Source organism: Borostomias antarcticus, assembly GCF_949987555.1.
Source record: "Borostomias antarcticus genome assembly, chromosome: 10".
NCBI lineage: Eukaryota > Metazoa > Chordata > Actinopteri > Stomiiformes > Stomiidae > Borostomias > Borostomias antarcticus.
Genome location: NC_140243.1, coordinates 3,752,121 through 3,778,372, shown reverse-complemented (window position 1 = coordinate 3,778,372; position 26,252 = coordinate 3,752,121). Strand labels below are relative to the sequence as shown.

Below are 26,252 nucleotides of genomic sequence, written 5' to 3'. Positions count from 1 at the left end.
AATTTTATGCTGTCTCAAACAATTTTGTAAAATAATAATAATAATAATAATAATCATGCTAATACAGTTATGATAATTTTATTCAAGGTGGGAAAAAAATGCAGAAAATACGCATGATGTCCTTCCAGCTGGAGTAGAACACTTCACACAGTTCAGGTAGTAGCTACCGTAGCTAGGGTAGGTGACTGTCAGCTTAAAGAAACACATTAGTGAAGTTTGTATGCAGGAGCTTTACATTTGACAATAAACTGGCACTTTTTCATTTATTTTCTCTATTTGCTGGCTACCCAGTGAGTCCATGTCAAGTATTAGGCCCGGAATAAAACTTGGAAAGATAGAAATAATATTCAACTCTTCAAATATTCAATTCAGTTCAAAGTGAATTTGACTTGTATTTGAAGGTATGATTTAACTCTAACTAAATTGTAATATCAAACCACAATACTTACCGAATCGCAAAACCCACAAAAATCGCAATATATATGGAATCGGCACCTAAATATCAGGAGTGTTGAATGGGAAGGTCCCTGCTAATTCCCGTCCCTACTGGGTACCACTGGTAGTCTGGGTACCAATGCTCAAAGACGTTGCCCTTCATGCTTAGAGGGGGTGTTTGAGCTTCAAAAGAAATGCCTCTAACTCCTTTTGCAATCCACATTTGGTAATAATGACAACGAAGACATGTATAATAGGAAATGTCTAGGCAGGGGGGAAATGTCAAATAGACACTGACGGAATAATAAGTACCACAACACCCACTGGCGTGGAAAACTGTAAGCAACCAAAATGACTCCTTAATATTGCCTACTGAGCACAGACTACCACCAACTCTGAGCTCCTGCTCAGAAGAACTCTCAGAGGTGCTTTGGTGACATTCGGATCCCTAGCCTTGAATAAAACACAACACGGGCATAGGGAAATAGCCAGCACCTCGCTTTCAAATCCAGCTGCATTTGAACATTATGTCATCTAGAGCGTTTAGTCGGGACTAAATGAAAAACTCATCCTGCCCAGAAAAGGAGGAAACTGTAGCTAGCCAACTCTGTGAAGTAAGTTAATGTCCAAGTAGCCTAAATCGCACTTCATGTGCCAGTTCTGCTACCGACAGGTTGACTCGTTAGCAATACTTGAAAAGTGAAAAGCTGCGGTCAGTGACCAATCAGAGGCCAAATCAGCCTCCCGGCACAGCCCACTATCTGCACGGGAAGTTCTCACTGCAGCGAGAGCTTCTGGGTACTCAGATAAACAAATCCTAAATAGGAAGAGTCTGGAGGGAAGGAACCCAGCCTTGATGAATGATGGACTACAGAAGACAGACTGTGGATCAGAACAAAGCTAGCTAGCCAACACAAGAGTAGATCAAGTCAGGGATGGGTGTTTCTGTGTGTTCCTGTGTATTCCTGTCTTTCTCTGTGTGTGAGATACGGAGCATCAGTTTATCGTCTCCTCCATCTACTCCATCCTCTTTTTTCACCTCCATCCTCCTTGTCTCGTCCTATCAGGGCGATGACTGGAAGACAGCTCTCCCTCTCCGCCTGGCAGATGCCTGCTGCAGTCAAAGACGCTCCGCCTCATGACAGACGCCAAGGCTCCCGTTGAGCGGGCACACTTCATCACGCCAGTCTGTGTACCTGCATGGCCTCACTGACTGGCTGCCTGCTGTGCTTGGATGGCTGGGTGGCAGACGCGCCCCAACCCCCCACCCACCAACCCCACCCCACCCCACCATCACCCTCACACACACACATAATTTCTGCATCCGTCAGTCTGCTGCAACTACCTGAGACAGATCTGAGATTATAAAACGTCAGTCAGAGAGTGAGAGTGAGAGAGAGAGTGTGTGTGTGTGTGTGTGTGTGTGTGTGTGTGTGTGTGTGTGTGTGTGTACTGTACTGTACTGTATATAAGGCCCCAACTTATGAGAAAAAACAAAAGGACTTGAAGAGATCGTAATCTAACTGGTTGTGTATCTGGTTTAATGTTTCTAAAAGTTAGGTGGTGTTCTTGAAGGTGTATTTTGTTGTTGTTGTTGTTGTTATTGTTGTTGTTTAAGAAAATGTAAAAGTACCTACCATTTAGGCCTGCTGGTGGACTTGACGACAGGAGACATGCCATCTCTGTACAGACTCTTGGTCTTGCTGAAGTTGACAATGTTGAAGATCACCCTCTGAAACAAAACGCAGTAACACAACAAACATCAGGCTGAAGAACAGAGAAAACAGGATCAAATCAGAAATGGACAAAATCTCCAGCTGGGCAGAGATGGAAGGAGGGAGATGGAGGTCTGAGATGCCTCCTACAGGGAAATAACCAGGGTAGTAATAGTGGCTTCTATGCAATGTTTACACTGGTAAGGTTTTGCCGTGGCGTGGCGCCTTGGAAAAATCCTTGCCACCACAGCATATATTTGATAGAAAAAAAAAAAATACAAATTAGGCTATATACTGTATATTAAAGTCTTAAATTAAAAATCTTTAACTTTCTAAATATTTCTGCCGAAATGCTCTTTCAAGACCATGATAATGCCCACATTTTTATTGTCAACAACAGCTTGGGCCGCGCGCTCCGTGAATGCTGCTTTCTGTGGTCAACTCAAACGCCTATTACAAAATAATGTTAATGTTTAACCAGTGTTTGAATTGGACCAAAATGTGCTGGTACCTACGGTAGCCTACTCCCCAATAGGGTATAGAGCAATTTTAATGTTTGTAATCAATAAGTAGACTCATATAGCCTACAGCGTAGAGCTAGATAACGTTCCAGTAAGAAGAGACAACAGCTCCTGCCCATCTCTGGCCTATTTGGTCTTATCAATCGCTGATGACAACTGGCGGATCCTAAAGCCTACATTTTCCAGATGGACATCCGACAATATTTGAAGGGGAACAGAAAGTAGAATGATGTTGAGAGCAGTCAGGTAGGCTAACCTATAGCTTCCCCTGGACCAGTAAACTCTGTTCGGGCCTCATGCAGTTCTGATCGGATAAGTAAAAAATATAGTTGAAGTGTGATAAATATGTAACGTTACATAAAAAATATGGTCGGTAAACAAACACAAGGTACGAATTGGAGCTACACATGCACCCAGTAGCCTAGCCTATGTTTGAGCCGAAGCAGAGCCTCCATCTATGTAGCTTACGCGCTGCTGTCTGTCAGCAAGCATCGTCAAGGAAACGGCCCACACCACAAGTGCGAGTACAACATGCGAATCAGAGGTGCTGCCCTGATTGACTGACTGATTGATTGAGCGACCATCTTTTTGGCTGGCTGAACCAAAAGTTTAACGATGCTAGCTTGCTTTAATGTTCCTTCAGCCACCTAAAAAGTCCCAGTCAAAGCTACAGCAAATGCAACGAAATATCAGTTAAGCATAGCCTAATCTAGCCTGTTATTTATGTAAGCTATGTAAAAATGGCAGTGATTGTGGATGGAGAAGACAGGACCAGCAGAGTGGAGGGACAGGTGAGAGAGGAGAGGAGAGAGGTTGTTGGGAGGAGAGCAGGAGAAGAGAGAGGAGAAGGAAGGGGACAGGAGAGAGTGAAGATGAGAGATTAGAAAGACAGTCTGATCATTAAGACGGTATGAGTATGCAGTTAAGCATCAATGGGCATCAAAGATATTAAATAAAACATTCTATTACTCTCACCCCATAACTCAAAATTAAAGAAAGCATATTTCATGTAAACATGCTGTTTCAGTATACTTTTCAGTATACGTTTTACGATTTAATTTTCATTCTTTAAAAGTCACCAGAATATAGGGAACTAACTCTCTGAAACTTGTTTTTTTCTGGTGGAGGACCCCTAGACCCCCCGCTTTGGTATAGAAAACCTCCCTATTTTGGCGGCCTTGCGCTTGGCACTTCCACACCAAGAGATCAATTCCACAGGAAACACTGCTTCTATGTCATGGTGGAGTGATAACCAGGATAGTGATAGTGACTACTATGACATGGTAGTGATAAGAGAACCAGCTCCATGATGACATCCGCCTGAACAAAGCGAGTCGTCTGTACCCAGATAGGACGCTATCACCATCTCTGCTATGCTGCTGGCCAATCAGGGGATCACGCATCCGGATCCGGGCAGGTCACCATGACGATGAACCTGGTATTATAACCTAGCCAAGCCCCCGATTGGCTGAGAGAACATTCCTTCCTTCACTTCAAGGAAGTTTCCCCCCCCCATGCCCAGGAGCTATGATTAGGATCAAGTAAGGAATATGGTGGAGAAATCTAGAAATAAATAAATAAATATGTGAGGCTGATAATAAGACTGCTGTAAATGAATCATATTGATGGAGCATATCAAATTACTAGCTAAGTCCAGGTGCTGGACATTAACTGTGAGCTGGTGAAATCCTATTACAGTCCACCCCCTCCTCACCATCAGAGGATGGTGGGTTGTGGGAGGCTGTTCCAGACATCTAACTGATGCAGGGGCCCGGCAGGAGGCTGCTGTACTGGTGAGATAAGACCATTGCTTCTGGCGTTTCAATTACTCTGCTGCCCCACATGTCTGTGGCCAGACACACTGCTCAGACACACTCCCCATCCCCAGCCTCAGCCTCCCTGCTCCAGGCCAAAGACATCCTCCAAACTCACTCCCAGCTTCACTCTCTTTCTCCACATTCAGACTGTGGGATTTGGGGGTAGAGTCTGTCTGCTTACTGTAATCTAATTGTTCAGAGCTTACAGACAGAAAGAAAGACAGACAGGCAGTCAAAAACACAGACTGGCAGAGAGACAACAGACTGACAAGCAGAGAGACAAAAAGAGAGACAGGCAGATATGCAGACAGGCAGACAAAAAGACAGACCTTTCATCACCAGTATCCCCTCATCCATACAAATGGAGGATTATTACATGGAGGTTAGGACTTTTGTATCTAGGCTCAGTTGGTGTGTGTGTGTGTGTTTTGTGTGCGTGTGTACTTCTCCTTGGATTGCCACCTTGTCGTGGTGGAGAAGCTTGTGTGTCCCGATGAGCCTGAGAGCAATGCCGTCTGGAGCTTTGCTCCTGGTAGGACACCCATGGCGGTAAGGTCGAGGGGGAGGCTCTAGACGAAGTGCAATCCAACCAACCAATACCAAAACGGCAGAGCTGGCGGATGATGATGGCAAGTCACAACGGCAGATGAAAGCTCCAACAGAGGGTGGTCCCCAATCATCATGGACCCATGCCATGGGAACATGGACCCCCTTCTGTCAAGGACCGTGTGATGGCTGCAGCCAGCCTCCCCACGTTAAAAGATGTCAGCGCAGGCGTCCTCCCAAAGGGAAACATTCCCTATTAAACTCTGGATTCAAAGCCCTGTGGCAATCAGGAAGTGAAGACAGGGGGAGAACCGTGAAGTCTAGAAGCTCCTAGCCACAACCTGGCACACAGGTAGTGGATGTGTGATTCAGTCGTAAACTCTTGGATTGAGGTAGAAAAGAGCTCTTCGGCAGCTGCATCCACAACTGAGTACCCCTACTAGGATCCACTATGCTCACCCTATAGCCTGCCTCAAAAACTCCTGTCTGAACTATCACATCCAGAGTAGGGCTGCACAATTAATCGTGAATTAATCGAAATCACGATTATGACCTCCGCAATTAACTAATCGCAAAAGGCCGCAATTAATGTGATTAATAATTTTGCTTTGAATTGAGTGTGCTAGGACTACACGGACGAATCACAGGCGCTTATGCTGTCTGACCAATCACATGTGTTTCTGCTGAGTGCGCTGCTTTTACTTTTATTGTTTCTTTTAAATCTGTTCTCACCATGTTTATATGATTTATGTTTTTATCCTCCTTTTATCTAAAGCATTATGTGTTAACATTATGTTCTGTATGTGTGTGTGTGTGTGCGCGCGCGTGGACACATATGTGTATGTGTGTGTTTCTGTGCCGGTGTGTGTAGGTCTGTACCCATACAATATATGTGTGTATAGTATATGTGTGTTTGTGTGTGCGTGTTTGTGTGTGTGTGTGTGCACAGCGATCAATGCGCTGGAAGATTTAATTACAGGAACGCTAGTTAGATGAGATTACTATCCGGGCTGCCATGTAAATGAAGCCTGACAAATCTGCTACTGAAAGGGGACAGCATCAGATGACAAACACACACATGCACGCACACACACGTATACTTATGCTAGCACACACACGCAGGCACACACATGCACACATCCATACACCACCGGAGAATATACTAGCGGCACACCGTACACACACACACACCACCCTTCCACATTATACTGTAATAGCAACACACACTGGCTACACAGAAACCTGTAGGAACGTAGGAAAGTCACACACTCTGGGTCTGCTTAAAATTGAATAATTTAATGCACCATAATAAACACCTACATATTTCGTATTTCGTTTCCTGTAGCCTTCGTCAGGGTGGTGTCACATTGAGTTAGAATCAGTCATTTATAAACAACTCAATCACTAACAGGTGTGCAGAGCCAATGAGCGTCGGTAACAGTTCAATCATGCATTTATCCAAACAGATTTACAATAATCATGGTTACACAATTGTAAGTATACATCACAAGAACATGTTGCCGAAAAATAATACTTAATTACAAAAAGGGCCTCAAATCATAATATTAAGCCCAAAGGGAGCATTTGTATTAAGTACGTACATCCAATAGGCTTCACGTCTCTGAAGCTGCCGCTCTAAGTCTCCTCCTCTCTGAGATAGTGAGACCAGTTCCACCCCAGTATAACGGAGACCGAGATAGTGAGACCAGTTCCACCCCAGTATAACGGAGAGACCGAGATAGTGAAACCAGTTCCACCCCAGTATAACGGAGACCGAGATAGTGAAACCAGTTCCACCCCAGTATAACGGAGAGACTGAGATAGTGAAACCAGTTCCACCCCAGTATAACGGAGTATAACGGAGACCGAGATAGTGAAACCAGTTCCACCCCAGTATAATGGAGAGACCGAGATAGTGAAACCAGTTCCACCCCAGTATAACGGAGAGACCGAGATAGTGAAACCAGTTCCACCCCAGTATAACAGAGAGACCGAGATAGTGAAACCAGTTCCACCCCAGTATAACGGAGAGACCGAGATAGTGAAACCAGTTCCACCCCAGTATAACGGAGAGACCGAGATAGTGAAACCAGTTCCACCCCAGTATAACGGAGAGACCGAGATAGTGAAACCAGTTCCACCCCAGTATAACGGAGACCGAGATAGTGAAACCAGTTCCACCCCAGTATAACGGAGAGACCGAGATAGTGAGACCAGTTCCACCCCAGTATAACAGAGAGACTGAGATAGTGAAACCAGTTCCACCCCAGTATAACGGAGAGACCGAGATAGTGAGACCAGTTCCACCCCAGTATAACGGAGACCGAGATAGTGAAACCAGTTCCACCCCAGTATAACGGAGACCGAGATAGTGAAACCAGTTCCACCCCAGTATAACGGAGAGACCGAGATAGTGAAACCAGTTCCACCCCAGTATAACGGAGAGACCGAGATAGTGAAACCAGTTCCACCCCAGTATAACGGAGAGACCGAGATAGTGAAACCAGTTCCACCCCAGTATAACAGAGAGACCGAGATAGTGAAACCAGTTCCACCCCAGTATAACGGAGAGACCGAGATAGTGAAACCAGTTCCACCCCAGTATAACGGAGAGACCGAGATAGTGAAACCAGTTCCACCCCAGTATAACGGAGACCGAGATAGTGAAACCAGTTCCACCCCAGTATAACGGAGAGACCGAGATAGTGAAACCAGTTCCACCCCAGTATAACGGAGAGACTGAGTGGCCTGCCTCCATAAAATGGGCTGCAATGGGAGATGAAGTATCCTGACGTCTAACAGCACTACGATGTTCATCTATTCTCTGTTTAACTTGTCTTTTTGTCTGACCAATGTACCCTTTCCCACAACTGCATGTTATTAAGGGGAGACACTACAGTCAAAATGGTGTTTTTTCTTCCCGAACTTCAATTTTCAGATTTTTCGATATTCTTCTACTATAACACGTATACTATCACTACATTAACAGAGAAATGCAGAGACTTGATTAAAAACTGCTATTTTTCAAATTGTTGTACCTGTGAAATAAGCATATGAATTCATAATACTTATCTTTATCGGCCATTTTCTTAAAATTACGTTTTTTGGTGTGACCATCCCGTTCTCGCGAGCTTACATTCTGTTTCACTAACGCAGAACGGTTTGGCCTTCGACTCCTCGAGAGCGATTATCCCAAAATCCAGACCATACCGGGCCAATCAGACTGCGTTTTAACTGCTGTTCCGTACCACAGTGGAAAGCAGCCCCTGATTGGTTCGTGTCCCTGCCGCTCCCTAAACAACATGGCGGCTCCAGAAGGAACGAGTGGTAATGTTAACGTTAGAAGAATAAACGCAGCTATAAGTGCAGTTATTGCAGAAATAGACTTAAGCACAACACTTGAACAAGAACAAGAGTATGCACTAGTGGAGTTTCTCGGTGGAAAATATGTTTTTGCCGTTCTTCCGACTGGATTTGGCAAAGGTTTGCTGAACGCTAATTGGCTGAAGGTGTTTGTCTGTCAAGGCAAGTACCCCCGCCCACATAATCGCTCTCTATGGGACAAAGGCCAGACCGATATTGCGGAGCGAAGCAGTGAGCTCACTAGATCGGGATGGTCATACCAGGCTAACTGAGAACAAAACTGGCTCACGCCCAGACATGCAGATAATGTCAATATATATTGTGACTGCAGAGATGCATGTGCGCGCGAGCCAACACATTGGGAGTTGTCACAACGGTGTCGCGAGCCAGTGACTGCGGAGATGTGTGCGCGAGCCAACAAATTGCGAGCTGCACAACGGTGTCGCGAGCCAGTTTTCTCATTAGCAGAAATCAGTGAATTTAGGAACAGAGGAACATTGTGCCCCTGCCGTGTTCAACAGTAGTACCGTATTCCACGGTAGTACCGTTGTATAGAGCTTATAGTATAGTTGGCACCGTGACATTTTGGCACCGTGGTAGACCGTTGGTACCGGTATATCGTGAAACACTACTGCAGCGCTAGGCCAACTGACAGGGTTGCTGAATAAAATAGCTCCATGTGAAATGGTGTTTGGGGTCAAGGCCTTTCTTTTGATTCCTCCACGTTCAACCGCCTCCAGGAACAACACTGCTCTGTGCGACAGACCAGCCACCTGTCCAGAGAGAGGACTGGTTCATCAAGCTGCCTCACGTTACAGAACCAGGAGCAAGACTTCTGCCCTAAGGCCCACTCTGGCTAGGAGAAGGCTTCCTTCATTTAGTTACTTCACATCCCCTCTGGTTGGAACATGGTCGTCAGGGGCTCCAGTAGCCAGCAGGACACAACTCAGAGGTGCTGGAGAGCTGTCTTCATCCCAGCACAGCACACTAGCATCAACGCTACTCACGGTCCTACCCAGAGACAGAGGATCCTGCATACTTTATGTTTTAAGCGGGGCGGCTGTAGCTCAGTTGGTAGAGCGGGTCATTCAGTGATCGAAGGGTCAGTGGTTCGAATCCCAGCTCCGACTGTCCACATGTCGAAGTGTCCTTGAGCAAGACACCTAACCCCAAATTGCTCCCAATGAGCAGGTTGGCACCTTGCATGGCAGCTACCGCCATTGGTGTGTGAATGTGTGTGTGAATGGGTGAATGAGAGGCCATTGTAAAGCGCTTTGAGTGCCGCTAGGGTGGAAAAGCGCTATATAAGTGCAGTCCATTTAGAGGATCATGCATACTTTATGTTTTAAGAACGTGCCATAGACAGGTTCAAACCGCACTGTTGTCATCCGATCTGCCGAGAAAGTGATCGGCTGCAGCCTGCCCTCCCTCCTGGTCCAACCTGCCCTCCCTCCTGGTCCTGCACAACTCCAGGATTCTGAAGCGGGCCAGGAAGATTGCTGCCAACCCCTCCCACCCCAGCCACAATTACTTTGTGCCCCTCCCCTCAGGCAGGAGGCTGCGGTCCATCAGGACCACGACCACACGCCACAGAGGCAGCTTCTTCCCTACGGCCACCAGCCCCAACCCCACCACCGCTGAGAGACACTTGCACATGACCTGTGTGTTTTCTTAATATTGCTTAGTGAGACACTGATAGAGAGAGAGAGAGAGAGAGAGAGAGAGAGAGAGAGAGGGAGAGAGAGAGGGAGAGAGAGAGATTCTTACGCCCACTGAACAGCCCTGAATCTAAATGTCAGCTTTTTAATTTCCTTCTTCTATGTTTTTCTGAATACGCTTCATTCACAAGTCCGTTGTAGAGATCTCTGATAGACGTAAATGTCGACAGTCTGTTAGACCTTTTGTTGGAGGCATTCAGTCTTCTGTCTTTCTCTGCATTCACAGAGAGGCATTCACAGTCTTTTGTCTTTATTTGCCTTTCTGCCTTATCCCAAAGAAAAAACGGAGGTTCCTCTGGCTTTGGTCAGCGGGAATAATCAATCGCTGCTATTATCTGGCAATATGCTATTAAAACCTCTTTGATTAGACCTCTATCTATCTGGCTGGCGGACTAACTGACTGGATGACTGACCGGCTGGTTGACTGCTTTGCTGACTGGCTGCTTAGCTGACTGCTTGGCTGACTGACTGACTGACTGGCTGACTGGCTGACTGGCTGACTGTCTAGCAGAGTATCACGGTCTCTGGTGTTGGTTGAGCCTAATTCTGCAGCTAGCTGTAAGACACGGCTGAGATAATATAGTATTTTATATCTGCTCAAACTCAAACTCAAGGATCAACAGACTGAGTTACTGAGCTATTGGTCGTATCAAGCCTAAGGGCTGCTTTTATCAGCACTCATATTCTCACAAACAGAACTTCATAGAGGTTATGCATGCTAGACATACAGTAGAAGAGTGGCTGTGTGCGTATAATGAGGAGTGTGCCGTCGTGGTCTCTCCCCCTCTCTCCCCATCTTAACACAAACACAAACCTCCACCCAGAGATATAGGACCTATATTGATGTCCCCAGACGGTACAGTCTGGGTCTCTTTGACATGTCTCTCCTCAGTTCCATACAGACAGCAAAGATGGAACCTGACAACCAAGCAAGTTCATGTAGTCTCCTCTCCCTCCCGACCCTTCTTCCTCCTCCTCCTCCTCCTCCACCACACACACACACACACACACACACACACACACACACACACACACACACACACACACACACACACACACACACACACACACACACACACACACACACACACACACACACCTTTATCTCTCTTCCCTCCTCCAGAGCCTGAGGCTTGTCAGGAGTGATGGATGACTATCAACCTTCTGCTGTCTTCCACTGAGCTCCTGGGAGATCTACTGGCTCGCTGACTAGCAGCCATGAAATCCAATCTTTCTTTCTCTCATTCCTCCCTCACTTCATCCCTTCATCTTTCTTTCTCTCATCCCTCCCTCACGTCATCCCTGTCGCTTTCTCTCCTCCATTTTAACAGCCTCCACTCTTGAAAAAAAGCTTATATAATGGTGAGTGTGCAAAACAACATTCTGATATGCACGCAAACAGAGGAAAACCAATTTCTCTTCTTGAAGGGTGTTGTGAACATGTCAGTACAGAGGCATGTCTTCATCCAGAGAACCTGAATTCTGAATACTAATGTGCTCTCTCTCTCTCTCTCTCTCTCTCTCTCTCTCTCTCACTGGCTCTAGTCTTCCTCTACAGGCCACTCTGGTCTGGTCTACATGCTTCCTAATTACAGCATCTCAAAGGTGATGGGGTAATTGCTTTATTATCCAAACAATTTTAGTTGAAGGTAATGATCGTTAGAAGGCATTATGTAAATGAAATTAACCATTTTCATTATTAGTCTTGCCTTCACTAATTGAGGGTATTTTCCTGGGCCGATCGCTTAAACAAGCAGAGCTGCCTGTAAACAGTCACCTGGGCTATGATAATGATGGGGATGATAATGAGCAGAAGGATGAATCAGTCTGAAGGAGAATGTTCCTCACCGAGTAAAGTAAATAAGTAACCTTGAGAACCAATGGTTCTAGAACCAAGTGGCCCATAGGGCAGGAGCCCATCTCCTGATTACTTAGCGTGAGGCAGCTTGATGTACAAGTACACCCCCTGGACATGACACTTGTATGTCACAGGGACCTCCCCCAAACCAACCATTTGATGCTGAGTGCCAAGCAGAGCATTGCATACCATTTTATAGTCTTTGGTATGACTCGACCGGGGATTGAACCCCCAACCTCCCAATCTCAGGGCGGACACTCTAACCACAAGGCCACTGAACAAACAAAATTGATTATTACTATGACATTCTAGCAGTTTTAAATGTCTTGTTCCTCACTCATTTAAAACTGCTAGAATTTTATTGTAATAATAACAGTACAAATACCATCTCACTGTGACAAGAATAAGATGGATTGTAGCATACGGCACAGGGCCTTGGAAAGGCAGTGTTTATCCATTACACTCTTAAGGTCACTGACCCTGACTCAGAAAAACACACAATCTAGGGCACATCTCCACACAGACACACAGTCAGACTGACCATATTCGCCATATTTCAGCTCCGTAAAACAGCTCTGGAAGGAAAAGCATATTTGCATTAATTTGCAAATGCAACATAGGAGTCATGCTGGCATGTTTAATACATATCAGAGTCTACAGAGCTAGCCCGACACCTCTTCAAACACTCTTGTCCTGAGTCTGGCGTACGCTCCACTGGCACAGCTCAGGCGATGGTCCACATCAGAGTCGATGTCAGCCTTTGAGGAAAAGAGGCTGCCGAGGTGGGGGAAGTGGTTACCATTTTCAAGAGCAGGGTAGATGGCTTGTTCAGTGGAGGACCTGGGTCTTCCAGATGTTTAAGGCTAGGCCGAAGGCTCTGTCTGCCTTGGTAAAGGCATTCATGAGGCCCTGGAGGTCTTCTGTGGAGTGTGCTGCTGTGACAGCGTTATCGTCCGCATACCGAAGCTCCATGATGGTGATGTTTCTGACTTTGCTCTTGGCTTAGTTTGAACCTATTAAGATTGAAGAGCCTGCCTTCAGTTTTGTACAGAATTGGGTTCCCCTGAGGCAGCTCTTCATCAATGAGGTGGAGTATGGCAGCAATAAAGATGCAAACTGGGTGGGTGCGATGATGCATGCCCGCTTGACCCCCGTTTCCACAGTGAAGGGCTCGGACTCAGAGCCGCTGTTGCTGAGCACTCTGACTGACATGTCGGCATGTAGAAACATTAATAATCTGATGTATTTATCATCCCAGCCGTACCTTGATAGTAGCCGTACCTTGCTCTACAGAGCCTGGCGGCGGTCTACTGTGTTAAAGGCCTTTAATTTGATTTGTCAAGTCTATGAAGTTCACATTGTTCACAGTATTTTTCCTGGAGTTGGCGTGCTGTGAATAACGTCTGTTATAGCTCACACTGTGATTCTGGGAGTGGTAGCAGTCGGTTTGTGAGGACGCAAGCAAGGACTTTGTCTTGGAAGTTCTTCTTCTCAGACTTTGAGGAGGAGGGTGTGGATGTGGTACAGGAGCTCTGGTCCACCTTCCTGTAAGATCTCAGCTGGGAGCCCATGTGGACCGGCAACCTTGTTGTTCTCAAGGCTCCTGATATTGAACCTCTGTCATTGTGGGAGCCCCAAGTCTTCTCTGATGGGACTCAGAGGGATGTGGCTGGTGATGGGGAGGCTGTGACTCGGTGGTAGAGCGGGTCATCCAATGATCATAGGGTCGGCGATTTGAATCCCACCTCCTCCTATCCACATGTCGAAGTGTCCTTGGGCAAGACACTGAACCCCAAATTGCTCCCAATGAGCAAGCTATCACCTTGCATGGCAGCTGCCGCCATTGGTGTGTGAATGTGTGTTTGTGAATGGGTGAATGAGAGGCCATTGTAAAGCGCTTTGAGTGCCGCTAAGGTGGAAAAGCACTATGTAAATGCAGTCCATTTACCATTTAAAATGTTATCTGTAGGAGCCAAAATGATAACATATACCTTTTGTCTGAGTCAACCCCATCTAATGGCCTGAATGGGAGATTAATGGTGCGTTCGTTTATAACTGGGAGGTGGCAAATTGCGACTTGCTACTAGGAATGATTAAATAAAACACCGCATGAACTCGCACTTCCTCGTCGCAAATTCGGATATTTTTCTCAGCCCCCAGTTGCTCGAATGCACTAGATATAACTAGGTAACTGTGATATAATGGTATATAGCTCGAATGCACACAGGTCGGAGGTAGGTATTTTGCCACTTGCGACTTGCCACCTCCGACCACAAACGAACGCACCATAAAAGGCAGGTGATTCTACATGGAGGCGTGGCCGGAGCAGGGAGACAGTCTTTGACCTAACATCCTAAAGTCCAAGCTTGAAAGACTGCTCCTGCTTTGTTTATGACAATCCATCATTTCTTTGCAATCCTGATTTACATAACAATTTTGAACGTCTGAGCTGTGTATTCTTTTTAATTGTAATAAATATTGTCTTATTTTTTTGGACAACAACCTTTTGTGGACCTTAGATCATATTGGATTATTGAGAGTCAGACATTTTTGCTCTGGTATGTTATTTTGTTACATCAAACGTTAATACTAATTCTATAATACTAATTAATACTAATGCCATCTGCATATTAATATTGTATGTTATTCTGTGTATCAAACCTGAAGATGAATACTGTGTTATTTTGTATATCAAACCGCAATATTAATATTGTATGTTATTCATCCATCTGCATTATTACAGTCCTCCCCCCAGGTCAAGCAGCCAATTATGGGCCAGCGGCCAGGGGGCCTGTACAACTCTGAGATGAATGATGCAGCATCACAGTATCACACACAGACACAGATGGAGACATCGGGGGGGAGAGGAGAGGAGGCAGGTTTCATCAAACAAAGACAGAAGAGTGGTACCAAGATCGTGTGTCTATGAACCCTATCAGCCAGTCACAAACATCAGCCAGGCAGCCAGCCGGTACACTCCCTGCTCCAGTACACAGAGAGAGAGGGAGAGAGAGAGAGAGAAAGAGAGAGAGAGAGAGAGAGAGAGAGAGAGAGAGAGAGAGAGAGAGAGAGAGAAAGAGAGAGAGAGAGAGAGAGAGAGAGAGGGGGGTAATAGATAAGAGAAGTAAACAGACAGAATTGCTAGAGGTATCTTGTGGTAGACCATACACAAACACACAGACGCACACACACACACACACACAGACGCCGCTGTGTGTCTGTTATGACGAGGTCTGTTCCTCTCTGCTCCAGCTGTTCACATCAACAGGAATTGAGCATCATTAGAGCTGGCGGTGACACACTGGAGGCCCAGGGCCACAGCCGCAGCCAAGACTGGTCTGAAGGAGGAGAGGAAGGGGAGAGGGAGGGAGGAGAGAGGTTAATGAGTGCACAGTCCTGGCTGCCTCTCTCCTCTATCTTAGTCTCTACTCTCATCCCCTCTTCACTGCCACAGGCCTTCACACCAACACGCCCAGAATAGAAGCACAGCAGCAGGAGCAGGTGGAGGGGGAGCGGAAGGTGGGAGGAGGCGGAGGAGGAGGGGATAGGACAGGGGAGGAGGGAGAAGGGGAGGAGTAGATAAGGAGGAGGAGGAGGGAGAAGGGGATGAGGGAGTAGGGGAACACATGGGGTCAACGGTAACAGCACCACTGGAGGTCCAAGGATTATTTTGTCTGACTGACAGCAGTGCAGCGTCAACAGGAAGTGATGTCAAGGTCAGCGGTTTAAAGGCAGAGGGGTCCCAGACGGCTGTCGACCCCGTAGCCTTGCTGAATCAGCAATGGCTGCTGGGAACAAACATCGCTATGAAGGTTCTGAAGAATATCAATCTGGCTGGTTTACACACCTCTCCCTCTCCTCCCCCTCCTCTCCTCCACCGTCCTCCCTGTCCTCAACCCATTCTCCATCTACACCTCTGCCAAATCTTTCTTTCGTTTCTCAGTGCTGATTTATCTCTTCACCTCCTCGGTTCTTCTCCCTGTCCTTTCCTTTCTCTTCCTCCTCTTCATATCCATCTCTCTATTATTCCCTCCATGGCTCAGCCCTGCGGGCTGAGGGTGAGTTAGAGGCCAGATGAGGCAGGATGAGGATGAGGCCAGATGAGGCTGAGACAGGATGAGGATTGGGGCTGGATAAGGCTGAGAGGTTGAGGATGAGGCTGGAGGAGGCTGAAACAGGATGAGGCTGGAGGAGGCTGAGGATGAGGCTGGGTGGGGTTGAGGCTGGGGAGGAGACAGAGTAAGACTCAGCCCCCCCATCTGTTGCCTGGCTGTGATTGAGAGGCTGTAAAAAAAAGCAATCTTCTAGACCAGCAGCTCATCTACATGCAGAAGGTACGCACGCACGCACACACACAAGCACACACACACACACACACACACACACACACACACACACACACACACACACACACACACACACACACACACACACACACACACACACCTCAGAGGGAGAGCTTTAAAACATGGCACACAGTTTATTATAGCAGCCCTGCCGGCGGGCTGGTAGGCAGCTCTCCCTGGTCTCTCTGTCAGCAGATGATGGAGAAGGAGAGGAATGGACGACCCTGACGCACCATCAGCCCGCGTCCGCGCTCCGCATCGGGGGGAGACGGGGGAGGGGAGGAAAAGGACAAGGAGGACGATAATGGCCCCAGACTCAACACTTGAAAAATGTGTTGAGGTGTTTAATGTGTTTATGGGAGGCCGCCCGCCGGCGCCATGGCGATGCATCATGACTCCCTGCCTAGACCTGGTTATGGAATGCATGACTGCGCTAATGTGAGGGGTAACCACAGTAACCGCCGGAGCACTAGGTGTACTGGGAAGTTTTCTCACAGCTGACCGATTAGCATGCGCGCGCACGCACACACACACACACACGCACAGAACTTAACCAGAGAACTCCAAAAAAGTAGTTCTGGTTCTCCTCTTCAGAAGGGCGAAGCTGGATAGTTAAAGACCAGTTTTATAACCTGTCACCACTTCTAGTTTTCAAGCAATACATATTATATCTCAAAATGTTCAGCTGGTTCCCAGGATTCCTATGATGTAAACATCTAAGCTGTGACAAAATGCATCCAAATTTCACTGAGGTTTAAAGTGTGAAGGGATGGCTGTTGTATGTTCGGTGAAATTAGTACTGTTTACAAGTTACTGTTGTTTCGAAATGCAGAGGCGAAAGGACCTATGTTGTTTACAGGACGCCTTCAGAGCTTGGTAAGCATAAACCATGTAATTCCTGAACTTGAAATCCACGTATATCATACTTTTTAGAGTTTTTCGATTGTGTCCATAGCTTGCAACGAGCCAGGGTGCGCGCGCCAACGTTATTGACACATAACTCTGAAATTCAGTGTCCTTATCCTTTATGAAATATCATGGTTGCAGTATAATGACAGGGTAAAGCACATAAAGACCATCCTATAACTGACACACACACACACACACACACACACACACACACATCAACCTAAGGTAACCTTTTCAGGCCAGAGAGTGAAAGTGCCAGAGGAATGTTTTAGAGAGTGAAACTCTGTTGGACTTGGGGCGCAACAGTTTCCAGACTCATTTCAATCAAAGAAAATCCAATTAGAGACATTACTGCAATCAGAGCCAGAGGAGAGAGAGAGAGACAGACAGAGGAGGAAGGACTTGAGCCTCTGCTTGAGACACAGATCTGTTGGAACGACAGAAGCTAAAAGCTCTGTATAAAAGTCTCTTCTGTGATGTCTTGATCACAACAAGTCGAATAGTCCTGGAGCAGGTGGACAGTTGGCGATGATGCAGGAAGACAGCAGAGTTAGTGAGGGGGCAGAAAGACAACAGAGTTACTGAGGGGGCAGAAAGGCAGAGCAGAGTTAGGGAGGGGCTAGCTGTACTAGCTGTCTATGTGCAATGACCATTAAAAGACACATTTCTATAAGGAATTGGCTATTGGTTTTCATTCTGAGAAAAGGTCGCTTGGAGAGCGCATACCTCCACCCATGATGCATGTCGCACAGTTAAAATAAGGGGCCATATTCTCAAAGCATTTTATCTTACCACTAGGAGTACTCCTACTAGGGATGTGCACGGTTAACTGAGTACCCGAGTAGGCGATCTGCTAGTCGGAAAATAAACACTACTCGGTTAATCTAAAGGCTGTACAATATGGCATTTTTGGCCGTGAAAGCGCGCATTTCTGAGCACTTGTGCCCTTTTTCAACTGTTATCAAAGAGGATAGAGCGTTGGCGGCTGCCTGGAGAAAAGCGCTGTATACAGTCTTTTTTCGGGCGCTCCGGCTTTTTGAAAACATTACCATCTCAACTTTTCAGAAAGGCGCTGCCAACGTCACTGCGGCTCTTTCAGGCAACCAATGATCAGATATTAGATAGGGCATGACTCGTCAGCTGTCTGGGGATCCCGGGGGACCCCCCTGCCTGGCTATTAAATGGAATATCTGCACCAATCATAAAAATAATAAATGCAGCCAACTGTCAGGGGTAGTGATGACGGGGTCATCCCTATATTCCTCGGCTCCTATGTTCCCCCCAAAAAAGGGTTCTATGTTCCCCGGGTCCCCCCATAGGACCCTTTTTCGGGGGGAACATAGGACCCGGGGAACATACTGCAGTATTTCCCATACATTAATTCATCCATGGCAGTTTGCAATTCAGACCTGTCAAACGTAACCTACATTGTAAGCAAAGGCAACCAGATTGTCAGAGAAGCCTAGTAGCCTACAACACTGTAGCAGTTTATTGCCCAGTAGCACTGATCTACTGCCCCACGTGGCTGCGGGTTGTAATATTATTTCACCGCCGCTGCCACTGTCGTTGTTGCTCTCCCCACGTGGTGGGCGAAGTTTTTGAAGTTTGGCTGACTGTAGATGGGAGTCATACTGCCACTGCCACTTCAACAACATGTGAAATCTATAATACATGTACAGTATGCATTACTAAATACATGTATGCATTACTAAATGCATGTATACATTACTAAATGCACTGCATTATTGTTTCCTATCAAATCAATCAATTTAATGTTCATACATTAAACTCATCTGCCTGAGACTGTCTGTTGCCTCGCTCCTGAGCCAAAGTAAACAATAAAAAAAAGATGCACTCTTCGCGCAAAGATGAGTTTTGGCTCTGTGCATGCGCACCTGCATGCGAGTGTTACCGGCTCCAAACCTAGGGGTGTCTGTGTGCAGTATCAAGGGATCCACAGACTAGGCAGTACTGTGAACCTATGAGTTGAGCTGAGTAATGTGGTACTGTGGACCAAGGAGAGAGACATGTATCCACGTTAACTCCAGCTCGAACCAGTTTCTGTTCACTTTAATAAAATAATAATTCTCTCAATCTGACTGTTAATCTATCAATGTACAATACAAATCAATTATATAAAACAAATACATCATATTCATCCCAAAATAAGAGCAAAATAGACAACAACCATATTTGGCTAATTCAATTGGATTCAACTCGCTGAACGGTTAACGTACTTTGACTACAAATGCAATACCCAAATGGTGTCTCTCCACCAAGCCAGTAGAGGGCGCTGTAGCGCTCCTGAGGATCACGAGAGAGTCGAGCTGAATTTTTCGCTCCTGAGCCTAGTCCAAAAGAAAGTCCAAAAGATGAATGGAGGTGAATGGGAGGCCGGGTTTGGGCAATGGCCTCTCATTCACAAACACATTCACACACACACACTAATGGCAGCCAGCTGCCATGCAAGGTGGTAGCCTACTCATTTGAAGCAATTTGGGGTTCAGTGTCTTGCTTAGGGACACTTTGACACGCTTTCAGAAGGAGCTGGAATCAAACTGGGAACCTTCCGATTTCACAACCGTTTTTATTCCCAAGTCATCCGATAAACACATTTGTTATCTTTCTGCGGTTAGGAAAATAATTAACTAAAATAATAAATAAATATGATTGCCCTCATTAACATTGTGAATATGCCCATTGTCACTAGACCACCTTCACACTGATCTCTCTCTCTCTCTCTCTTTCTCTCCCCTGCACTTATCAGTTATTTACAGTTGTCATGCGTCACAGAAATTATGAAATAGTTTTGATTTGTCTACCATCCATTCCAATAAAATTGAATTGGGAGAGAGAGGACAGAGAAAGCGAGTAGGGATGAAAACAGGGAAAAGGAGGGAGTGGAGTGAAGGAGGGAGTATCACTGCTAGGCTGGCTCTTTATAGAGAGCCTCTGTCTGTCTGTCTGTGTGACTGCTTGCCTGTCTGTCTATCTGTCTGTCTGTCTGTCTCTCTGTCTGTCTGTGTGACTGCTTGCCTGTCTGTCTATCTGTCTGTCTCTCTGTCTGTGTGACTGCTTGCCTGTCTGTCTATCTGTCTGTCTGTCTGAAAGACTGTCAAGCATAATGTCCTCTAGCCATGTCATTACAGTATCTTGTTGACTCCAGACAGCGTCCTGTGCTTCCTCTGTTGCTTTATTGAGTTGGATGAATCTAATGTCTGCCTGTGCAGATCCATTATCTAGCCTGGCTATTTATACTGCAGGCCTGCCTGCCTGTTCCCTGCCCCTCACCCCAACGCCCCTCCACTGTTCTGATCTTTCAATAGCTATTCTGTTTAATTTCCTCCCGTCCAGGTCACATGATACCAAGCCAGTGTTGTAGTCGAGTCACTAAGTCTCGAGTCCGAGTTGAGTCACGAGTCCCCAGTGCTCGAGTACGAGTCGAGTCATGAGTCACTGAAGAAGTCTCCGAGTCGAGTCCGAGTCGAGTCTTGAGTCCCCAGAGTTCGAGTCCGAGTTGAGTCACGAGTCACCGAAGAAGCCTCCGAGTCTAGTCCGAGTCACGAGTCACCAAAGAGTAGTTTGAGTCCACATTACCTGGGTCATCTAGATTGAGTCTGAGGCAGATTGAGACAGAGGCGAGAAGGCACCGCCTCTTCTATGCAGGAAAAACGAAACTACTCGTATGTGCGATAAAAATAAAAATAAATATTGTAACTAGCTGTCAAACAGTAGCTAGCATGGTTCTTCTAGAACGCACAACCTAACGTTAGCTAACCAAACATCTTGAACTCAGTGGTTGTCGAGTCACTTCAGAGGCTATAGCTAACTAACGTTACCATAGCTAGCTAGCAGCCTCTGAACTGACTCCACAGCCACTGAGTTCAAAATGTTTGGTTAGCTAACGTTAGGTTGTGCGTTCTCTCGCTTGCCAGACTATTCATTCAAAAGAAAGAATAAATGAGGGGCTAACTGACAGACAGCTAGCTACTTGTAGCGTTAGCTAGCAATTTTTGATCATGGTGTGTGGGCGATGGTGGTACACGAAAGCTGGTTAGCTAGCTAACGTTAGCTAGCTTAATGCTGATCACCAGTCAACCTGCACTTCCTTTTTCGGATGCTTCCTTTGCAGATGTCTGTTAAAGTTTGAGGTTGTCCCCGTCTTCTCCTCGATGGTTTTCTTACACAGTGAACATTTCACACTGCTTTTATGTCCATTCACTTCAAAGTCAGTGTATGCAAATCTCACAATCAGTGGCACCTCTTTCGCCATTTTGGCACTGAGAGTAACGTTAAGCTACACAGGTGGAACAATCATCACTACGTGAGGCGCAAGCTCTCATTCTGCTTTTTTTTTTCTTGAGCTCCAGTTTTCTGTATTTAGAGGTCTTATCGAGAACTGTCAATAAAATCAAACAAATGTGAAGAGGTGGACATTGGATTCCTCTCAACCTACAAAATTTAGCTATCTGCTTTTTGGGCAGTTTGGAGTTGATTAGTGTTGTAAATACGAAGAATACCCGCTCGACCATCATCTTCATTCACCTGGGACTTGAGCCCAGTCAATCCGCGAGCTCGAGTCCTCGGTGCTCCCAAGTCCAAGTCATCGGTACTCAGTGAATGCACGAGACCGAGTCGAGTCACGAGTCACGAAAATCGCGACCCGAGTCGGACTCGAGTACTACAACACTGTACAAAGCTGCATTATCTATTTAACGGTGCAATGTGTGGATTTTTTTTTGTGTAGACTTGGCAGAAATAATATAAGTAATATAATATTTATTAGTGAGTGTATAATCCCATGAAAATAAGAATAATTATTTTTTGTTACCTTAGAATGAGTCCTTGGAGGCCGCCATGTTGCGCCACATAATTGTATTCAACTGGTTGCAATCTGCAACCTCACCACTAGATGCCAAAAATTACATACTACACCTTTAAGATAATAGGTACAGAGGAGATGTATGCGTTTACTGTGGATGAAACAGACAGATCAATTTTGATACATCTGATAGAGAGATGGAGAGAGGGGGACCTGGAAAATACCCTCTCACACATTGCACAACCCAGATCATTGTCCTCCTTCAATCACTCCTCTCTTCCTCTCCTCTCTTCTCCTCCTCTATTCTATATTAATAATAATAATAATATTAACAACAACAACAATAATTATAATAATGCTAATTATTATTATTATTATTATTATTGTTATTAATGTTGTTTTACCAATAATAACAATCATAATTAATAGGGATGCACGATAAATATCGGACAGATAATTATCGGGCCGATATCAGGAATTATGACGTCATACAGATAAATCCGATAACGTTAAGAATAGCTCCGATAAAAAAAAAAGAAAAGCTCCGATAATAAAGCGGGATTGCGTAGCTTGCCAGTACTGTATTGTATGATTAGGAAGAGGTCTGTTTGATTTATTTCTTAGCTCCGCCCGGTTTGTCTGTACTATGATGTGGATGGATTGGGAAGAGGGACGTTTTTTTTATTTTGAGACAAATCAAGTGTTCTGTTTCTCCTGCCTGTGCCGTAAACTGCACACGCAGCGACCAGCAGTGAGTGTTTGTATGAGAAGTTTGGTGTCCTCGTGTTTTAATGTCCTTAATGCCGTGAAGTCATCGTTCTTAATCACCGTTTTAACTTAAATGCTGCAAATGTCTGAGTGCTCTCTGACTGTGAGAGCTCCTAGAGAGCTCCTAGAGAGCACTCAGACAGTCGCAGCATTTAAGTGGTGCAACATGGCGGCCTCCATGGAAGGACCCACTCCCTATGTAGGTATAAAGGACTCATTCTAAGGTAACAAAACATAATTCTTCTTATTTTCATGGGATTATACACTCACTAATAAATATTATATTACATTTCTGCCAATTCTACACAAAAAGCTGCAACAAAATTCCACACATTGCACCGTTAAATAGATAAAGCATGCAGCTTTGTACAGTGTTGTAGTACTCACTCAGAGATGAGTTAATGCAACTGAACTTGCCAAGTTGGAGCTGGAGTTTCCAGAGCTTACTCGCGGGGACTCGAACAGGCCTTCCCATGGTGCGACAGCCACGGGCAAAGAAAGGAAGCGGGTTAAACGAGCAGGTGTCCGGCTACGTCTGAAGAAACAGCGGTTAACTGGCTCAATCTTAGCTGATAGGTCTCACCCTCTGAACAGTGGATTCCAGCTTCTCCCATCTGGCCGCAGGTTTACTGTACCAAGATGTAAAACCAAACGGCACAGGTCTAGCTTTGTCCCAGCAGGCAAATCTACCTTTGGGTATCAAATAAAGTAAACTAAACTAAACGGCCTGTCGTAAACTTCCCCTGAAGAGAAGCTCGGTGTAAATAAACACTTTACTGAGGCTAATGTTTACATTTGCTATTCATTTGAAAGAGAGACAGTTTTGTTTCCATTACTTTATGGAGCACAACAACCTAGCATCTGCACTGAATTGTTTATCTGCTAAGAAGAGTGAGTCACTAGTTCATTCACTGTTCAGGGAAATACAGAGGACTCGGACCAGTTTATTGAAAAAAATAAATATGTGCAGAGACAGAACTGTTCTTGGTTTTTGTTTTGTTAATAGTAGTGATGATATTTGGTTAGGACAAAGCTACTGTTTGTTAAATCCACCTTTGTTTACCAGTCTTTCTTACCTCCAGGTGTGCAAAAACGACAGGTGAATAACATTTTTTAAATGAATAAATATAAATATATTATCAGTTATCTGTATCGGTATCGATCTTGAGAAGCAGGAAGTTATCGGTATCGGCATATATCGTGCATCTCTAATAATTAATAATAGGGTTAAAACAAATAATAATAATAATAATAATAATATGAAGAAGAAGAAGAATTTACAGTGAATGAACACCACCACCACCATCATCATCATCATCATCTATGTAGCAGCATCCACTGAATCATGTGGCCAGCTCAGCTGAAAAGCTTTCTAGGCTAGTTTAGCTCCGCTGAATAGCAGAAACCTAGACTGGTTTCTCTGCCACAATTGCCAGCTCAGTCAAAGTTGTGTTCAACATTCAGAGCTAGAGGTCAAACTGGAAAGAGAGGAAGAGGACGGAAAGGTGAAAGGAGGAAATCTCCCTGCTCTCAATACTGTGCTGAGATACAAAGGAAGTCATTTGAATTGCCCTGTTCCTAAGCAGATACAGGTCTATTGCTTTGGCTTTGGACTGAGAGACAGGCACTGAGAGGACACCTAATTGTCCTGGATTGTGTGTAGCAACAACAATTCCGATAAGCCAGGCAACATAGAGAAGGCTAGTGTATGTGTGTGTCTATCTGTGTGCTTTTTGTGTTGGTGGCTATAAGCAGAAAAATCTGTGTGTGTGTGTGTGTGCAGCAGCAGACAGTAATAAAAGTCAGTCACTGACTAATGTCTTCATTGGTGAAAAATTAATGGTTTTTCTAGCCAGGGTTAATGGATGTGTCAACCACAGAAAATGAGTTGTTTGAAAGTAAATTACTGTAATCTATATTTATTCAACTCTGTATCCACATCACACCCTCCACCACAGTCCGACCCCCTGACCTCCCACCCCCCAACTCTGAGGGAGACTTGCTGCCCAAACTTATTTAGCTTCTGTCACTAATTGTATTCATTTATGCATTTCATTTCTAAAGTCTCCTAATCCTCAGATAACCTTAATTTTTGGCTCAAAAACGGACATACAGACAACAACAACGAACCAGTCCCCAAAATATTATGTGCGGGTATTACTTATTTGCAAAACCAGATTACTTACAGGGGGAACATCAATAGGGCCCACATTTGATTTTGTGCAGGGCCCACATATTTAACAGTGCATTGCATGCCTCGTTGTTCCACACGTTACGGTGTAACATAAAGCAGTAGATAGATAGTAATATGCTGGGGTAAAGTAACAGTGAGTTTGTCAATGACTTGCATGATAGCAGCGGTCTCTGTGGTTGTAATCAGTGTCTGTAATCAGTGTTTGTGATCAGTGTTTATCATGCGAGAATCGAGCGAGCGACATATTGTGCCAGCAATGCTATCCTACACTACTGATTCTCATCCCTGATGATATTCTATTAATCATTTCTGCGATCCGGTCTTGGCGGACTCAACTGTACTCGTAATTAAACAGACTTGGCTAAAATGTAGACACATCTTCTTCAATGTCTTTGTTGTTACTGTGAGATTCATGGACATTGGACAGTGTGATGGACGTTCAATCCCGCGGCTTTGCAGTAGGCCGCCCCAGCAGTAATATAGGGTGGCAGATACAGGCCACAAATACAGACCATAGATACAGGCCACAAATACAGACCATAGATACAGGCCATAGATACAGACCATAGATACAGACCATAGATACAGACCACAGATACAGGCCACAGATACAGACCACAGATACAGACCATAGATACAGACCACAAATACAGACCACAGATACAGACCACAGATACAGACCACAGATACAGACCATAGATACAGACCACAGATACAGACCACAGATACAGACCACAGATACAGACCACAGATACAGACCACAGATACAGACCATAGATACAGACCACAGATACAGACCACAGATACAGACCACAGATACAGGCCACAGATACAGACCATAGATACAGGCCACAGATACAGGCCACAGATACAGACCACAGATACAGACCATAGATACAGACCACAAATACAGACCACAGATACAGACCACAGATACAGGCCATAGATACAGGCCACAGATACAGACCACAGATACAGACCATAGATACAGACCACAAATACAGACCACAGATACAGACCACAAATACAGACCACAAATACAGACCACAGATACAGACCACAGATACAGGCCACAGATACAGACCACAGATACAGACCACAGATACAGGCCACAGATACAGACCACAGATACAGACCACAGATACAGACCATAGATACAGACCATAGATACAGACCACAGATACAGACCATAGATACAGACCACAGATACAGACCATAGATACAGGCCATAGATACAGAC

At 45.3% G+C, this 26,252-nt stretch overlaps 1 protein-coding gene across 1 annotated transcript in view; it reads right to left on the bottom strand.

Annotated features, from left to right (window-relative positions):
* The window catches only part of agbl4 (AGBL carboxypeptidase 4), a gene marked incomplete at its 3' end in the record, with an annotated part of 242,260 nt that overhangs the window by 151,107 nt on the left and 64,901 nt on the right, over positions 1-26,252 (bottom strand). Inside the window, exon 4 of the mRNA XM_084443882.1 lies at positions 2,073-2,167. Within this exon, the coding sequence (XP_084300008.1) occupies positions 2,073-2,167 (95 nt within the window). The remainder of the gene's footprint in view (positions 1-2,072; positions 2,168-26,252) is intronic.